Below are 6,374 nucleotides of genomic sequence, written 5' to 3'. Positions count from 1 at the left end.
GAGGCGTTCATGTGCGTTCAACTCGTAAATACGATCTATCCGACATGACTTGAACGCACCATTACTCCTCTGCTCCATTCTCCACAGCTACAAGAAAAATGAACCCCATACAGAAATAAACAGAGAACAATAAATAAAGTTTCAGAATGAAAACGCAAAAATTATTTTCCATTCCGATATTATATAATTCCTCGTAATTTATGTAAATAAATAATGATTTGATTTTCCTTGACAAATGTGCGCATGCGCACTGTCGCTCTTTATCAGCACACCTGCAGATCTCATATGAGTCAGAAGCAATTACCTGTTCTGGATCGGAAACTCAACGCCGGTAATCACTCACACACACTACACACAAAGCTGTTTACTGCGGAGATTTAGCGAGCATAATCCCCCATTTTGAAGGCCTTTCGAAAAGAAATGCTTGGTCACCACAACAGTTGAATAATGTGTCACTAATGTGAACTTCAGTTATGTCTTTGAGTCAGCTGCCTCCAATCAATATGGATTTCTCCTCTGTTGTTTGCTGTGGGACGGCTGCATTGGCTGAAAGGAAAATCTTCCGGCAAGCTCATTTTATAACTGCCAGTTCGTATCAGTAACGAGACACACACTCTCACTGTATACGCCACTGCCAATTCTTTAAAAGGTTCACGATACCAACACCGTTCCTAACACTTTTCCCTCGTTTCTTTTCCTAAGAAATTATCTGACTGGCTGTGAAGGGGGGCGGGTGGTATAAAGCGCGTGCAATGAATTCAAAATAGGCACAAGCTGTCTCTCAGTCAGTCTTTTTTAACTATTTTATGTAAAATTCTCTTAAGCTAAGAGAGAGGTTACTTTAAGTATAGAGTTACAATTATATACACCCAGTTTACTCTAGCTAGACACGTTTTTGTCAATTGACTAGAGAAATATTCACAGCAGGGCATCGCTAGGCCCTTTTTACTAGGCACCAGCCCTGGTAAAATATTACTGATAAATCCTTGTCTGACAATGAACAGAATACTGTATACTACCTTGAGAACCATTTCCCCTGATAATATTTTGTGAGTAAAACACTCTTTTAATTTAAAAGTGTAAAAATGCTTTCCCTGAGTGTAAAACTTATATTACATCAGTAACTGTAAACTCTTTATGAATGTACTTTAGCTTAATACTAATTTCTTTACTTTGTATTAAAAGTTCACATAATTGTAGGCTACCATTTTTATCGAATTTGATAATGTCAGACAAGCACTGAGTGGAGCATACAGTAAATGCTCGAGGCTAAAGTACGTACAGAGAATTTATGTTACATTACATAGCAAATCACCAGAAAGATAATATTCAAGTTAATTATATTTAATTAAGTTTAAATTGCATTGTTATAATTATGCATAATTCACTTGCAGGCAGACTTTTTTTTTCCGAGTATATTAAGCCTATAGTATACAAGGCTTTTATGAAAACGATTCAGTTGTAGGAAACGTCTAGCATGTGTCTCTACATTTACTAAATGTTAATATTGAGGTTAACTGTCTGAAACCTTACTGGCTATAAATTATAGTAAGAAAGTTGAAGGTACAACGTCAGTCTTTTGTACTTTGTGGATTATCTTTTCCATCGAGTACAGAGTGCTTCTATTTTCTGCCTCTAAATACAATCCCGTTTTTTCCCTCCAAAGTTATGTCTTTGACTCGAGTAAACTTGGAGTTTACTGACATTTATCAGGCTCACTGATCCGATGGTGGCATTTTATTAGAGCTTCTCTGCTCTGGTCTGAATGTCTACAGAGCAGGATGGACAAAGATAAAGATGATGTGCTTCATTCTGCAGATCAGTGATATGATTATAGTAGAGGACATTTACTAACTTAAAACTGTTTGCTCCTCAATTATGGTGCATGAATTATCCAAATAGCTGGGTCAAAATAGTGAGATTGGAAACTTATACACCAGTCAGCTCTTATGCTGTAGAGGCTCCAAGGCCATTCAGTTTTAGATATTACCTTTCATTGTGTAGTAACATGCTTAGTTACTGATACTAGTCACTTTGCTTTTAGGACAGAAGTGAAATGAAAGTTGACCCTATCTATTTTCTAAACGCATGTAGATCTTATAACTTCTCTCTGGTGATGTATGCTGAACTTCTCCAATCATTTAGTCCAAATTCAACTCTGCTGTTTTCTTACAATCGACTGCAAGCCTGCATTCAGATCTGCCTCTATCCATTCAGCAACTTAATCATAAAACCAAGTCCCCGCCCCACCTTTTTTTTTTGCGATAATCTTTTTATTTGAATGTAAGTCACAATATGGAAGAAAAGATCTGTTGCTACTTCCGTTTCATCGCAAATTTAATACCATAGCCTCAGAGAGTTAAATTGCTGACCGTCCGCTCATCTGATGCCCATTGAAAACCTGGTGAGCACTTTCTTGATCTGGCAAGCTCTAATCTGATTGGATGACTTCATGCAACTTTCAGGAGTATTTGTTTTCTATATGTTGAAATGTCCTGTTTTCTGTACAACCATTTCTAGAGATTGAATGCCATGCTTAAATGACATCGCTGTCTGCCGCTTTGTCACTTTAGATTTCCTACTGGTGGTGCGCATGGAAACCAGGAAAATGGCCCGAGTGGAAAATTTAATTCTCAGGGGATCGACCTGGTGGCTAGTTCCAATAACTGAGCTCCTATATCACATAAAAACAATTAAACTGTGTTTGCCCACTTTAGACATCTCTTCCATTCTAAGTGGGCATTGTTTGCCCAGAATAAGTTATTTTGTGGGCCTTATGCCACTTAGTCAAGGATCTTCAAGGATCTTATGTGTGATTAGTACAGTATCACTAATATTGTGCCAGTGTTAATGCAGAAGGCTTGTTGTCTCCAGTTCATGGATCACTCCTACTGTACTACTGTACAGAATGATCCTTCCATGCTTGTTAGCAGCCCACATCCTTAACCATTCAGCCACCACAATGACAAAATGTCCATACACATATATAACATCCCTCCCAAAAAACCTCAAAACAAAACAATTCAGGCCATTCTTGAAGATTTGAGTGAATGAGAGCAATGCATAAAGAAAGAGAGAGAGAGAAAAATATGTAGTAGCATTACAGTACACATATTTATTTATAACATGTTTATTTTAAGACACCATGAAATTTGCATTCGTCTCAGAGCTTTTGTTCAAGGGGTCGTTGATCAGTCACATCCGATGGAGTATTAAAAACCCTCAGGAAGATGAGGAGTCCTGTCCCACAGGCACGTGGGACGGGAACATAAAATTTGTTTTAGTCCAGATAACATATTCTTGTCACATCACTGGTTTGCATTTTGTTTCTGAAGCATTAATCTTTCCACCTTTTGGATATGTATCAACATAATGTCCTTAGATTAGGCAGGATTAGCGTCAAGCACACATGACAACATTGTACTTAACCTGATTAACCCCACTGGGAAAGATAAACCTCCTGCATCCACCTCCTCAGTCAATTATGTACTTGGCATCCATAATCATTAATGTTATTTACAGACAGCCTAAGACACTGTTGGAAAGTGCGTTTACTTGAAACCCTGCAAGACCAGGTTATCGACAACATTTTTTACTTTACTTTTGAGAAAACGAGCGACAATGCTCAGATGCCTGAAACCAGTAAGTGCAGTCTTTATTGCTATAAAAAAACTTATTATACATCCTAAAGGTAATTATGTGAGAAAGTGAGTTTGTGATGTATCGTATAAAAATTTGTTTTAGTATAACCATCTTATCTAAATGAACTAGGATAATCAAATAATAGATTATAGTTGATGCAGATGCTATTTTGAACATGCAGACTATTTTGTAGCATATGGAAAATGCAGCACTACAAGGCAAATGCAGTTGCCATCTGCTTAATTTCCATGTTGCACACAGAAAAGTAATGAGAAAAGTGAGAGTAAATGGAAAAAAAATGCATGTTCATAAATAAAATTAATAATAATAAAAAAACTTCATTTAATTACAATTATTTTAAATTAAATTAGTTAAAAACAATCAAAACTTTTGTAATTGTTTGAATAAGTTCCATTATTTCCTAAATTTAAAAAAATCTTATTATTACATTTATTTATTTTCAATTTCTGCAGGTTTGGGCCTATGTACACTACGGGTTTATTGTGAATCTTTATGAGCAACAGGTTGCGGTTTCCCTGAAGGCCACTTGATGGCAGCAGTAAGTCACCCTCTCTGATTTGGCGCCCTAAAGCATGATGACGGGCATTGTGTGCCGTGTTTGCAGTGGGTTGTCGGAGTGGGAGACGTCCAAAAAAACCCAAATATGATGATTCCTTTCGCCCTCCGATATGTGCCAATCGGAGATAAGAGAAAAGATGCTAGTCTCAGAAGAACGCGAATAAACTCTTGCGGGGGTTTGAATGTCGTCCAGTGGGGGAGGAACGGAGAAAGACAGTGTTTGAGAGAGACAAGACAACTGGTGGTTCTTTGTCTCCGAAAGGCATGAGCATTCAGCCCACCAGCGTACAGTGGCGCGGCCTTACCGCGGTATACATGGCGAGGGGGCGCGAGTATGTGAGCGGGAAAGAAAATCAATGTACGAGAGGACATGTAGGTGCTTTCATTGTCACAGTGTCCCGTACAGAATAGGAGACTGTGCAAATCCTTAAAAAGCAGAGAAATGGATCTGTGCTAGTTCAAGAAAAACATAAAATTGAGAAGGACAAGAGCGACGAGGGGGTGAGGGAGAGCGAAATAGGGAGAGGCAGAGAAATCGAAAGAATGGAGTGAATCAACCCATTTTTCCCCCAGTCTTTGTATTTTACATTCAGCACAGGTTGCTTCCTTGCACTTCATGGTTTCGACCCAGCCGTATGACGCACCGCTCCCAGATGAAGGGGACCTGCTGCTGCTTGGGCTGATAATGATAATAGTTATGATGATAACAGTAAAAACCAACTTCCCATGTCACTCTCGTCCTGCCAGCTGCTTACGTGTTTGGATTATCAGCTGCTCTGACACACTGCAGTGGAGATGCTGTGGTACCCTGGGGCTCGAACGTGTGTGTGTTTCTGTGTGTGTTTGTGCATATGTGCGTTCGTGTGTGTGTTTACGTGGTGATGCCCTCAAATCTGTCCCCCTTGCCTCTATTTCCTGCCAATTACACTCTTGCCTGAGGTTGGTGGCCCATTCAGCTGTAAGTCATGTTCTGATGGTGCTCAGGAGTGGGCAGTTACCCACTCACCCTTTCCACCTTTAAAGCCCCCCCCCCATTGGACATGTGCATCTAAAGGAGATATTGGACAGACGTTTCGTAGTTCATTGTTTTATATAGCTAAATTGCCTTTATGATAGCAACATGCAAGAAGATCTCTACTTGTATACTTGACCACCTTACTAAGTAACTGAACATAAGCTCAGTACTCTTTTAAAAATAAAGGTTCCAAAATGTTTTTTTTGCAGTGGTGTTCCTTATTGGCATTGTTGGTTCCATGAAGAACCTTCAACATTGCAACCTTGGAGCACTGGAACTTTCATGGTTCTTTAGAGTGAAAAAGGCTGTTTAGATTAAAATGTTCTTCAACCTAAAAAAAATCATGGTTCTTTTAAGAACTGTTCACTAGGGGCTTTCACACCAGGTAGTTATAAGAGCTCAGTTATAGGAACTAGCCACCAAGGTGCTCCCCTGAGAACGAAATTTTCCCCTAGGGCTATTTACCTGGTTGCATTCGCACCGCCAGTAGGAACTCTGAAGCCATCCGACAATGACGTCATTTAAGCGCGTCAGTCAGCAACTTCAAAAACTAGAGGATGGAGGACAGAGAAGTACCTGGACTTTGCCGTTGGTCCATCTATCTCTATTTTCCATGTTCGTGGAGCAAGTTTATGTAAAACTGTGTCTCTACGTGGCTTTTTAAAAATGATGGGTGCCGATGTTTCTTATGCAATATGTTCCCATTTTTTGTCTTGTTTGCACGCAGGAATTTACGATTTTAATTATAGGAAATGCCTTTTGGGAGGACTAAATTAGCGTAGTAGGGTCTAACCCAGCACAAAATGAACTATGTTGATTGGCCACAAACAAAAGTTGTATAAACACACAGTTTACATATACTTACTCCACGAACATAGAAAACTGTGATAGATGGACCAATGCTGAAGTCCAGGTACTTCTCTATCCTCCAGCTGCTGATGTTGTTGAATGGCGTCACTGTAAGCTGGCTTATGTCACTCAAGAATTCCTGGTGCATGGTGATGCAAGTGCAACCAGGAAAATAGTGGGCCCTAGGGGAAAATTTTGTTATTGGGGGACTGCCGTGGCTAGTTCCTAGAACTGAGTTCCTTTAAAACCAACCAGTGCAAAAGTGGTTGACCCCCCCCCCCCCAAAAAT

At 39.5% G+C, this 6,374-nt stretch overlaps 2 protein-coding genes across 2 annotated transcripts in view; one reads left to right on the top strand and one right to left on the bottom strand.

The window, feature by feature from the left end:
• The window catches only part of LOC107676021 (flavin-containing monooxygenase FMO GS-OX5-like), a 14,907-nt gene extending 14,215 nt beyond the window's left edge, over positions 1-692 (bottom strand). The window contains 2 exon segments of the mRNA XM_016470543.1: positions 60-87; positions 305-692. Of these exon segments, the coding sequence (XP_016326029.1) occupies positions 60-78 (19 nt within the window). The 5' untranslated portion in view covers positions 79-87; positions 305-692.
• LOC107676019 (uncharacterized) overlaps positions 280-6,374 on the top strand; it is a 35,118-nt gene continuing 29,023 nt past the window's right edge. Inside the window, exon 1 of the mRNA XM_016470541.1 lies at positions 280-331. The gene's annotated coding sequence lies outside the window, so the exon portion shown is untranslated. The remainder of the gene's footprint in view (positions 332-6,374) is intronic.

This window comes from Sinocyclocheilus anshuiensis, unplaced genomic scaffold, assembly GCF_001515605.1.
Source record: "Sinocyclocheilus anshuiensis isolate Anshui unplaced genomic scaffold, SAMN03320099.WGS_v1.1 scaffold2012, whole genome shotgun sequence".
Classification (NCBI taxonomy): Eukaryota; Metazoa; Chordata; class Actinopteri; order Cypriniformes; family Cyprinidae; genus Sinocyclocheilus; species Sinocyclocheilus anshuiensis.
This window is presented reverse-complemented; position numbering and strand designations above follow the sequence as displayed.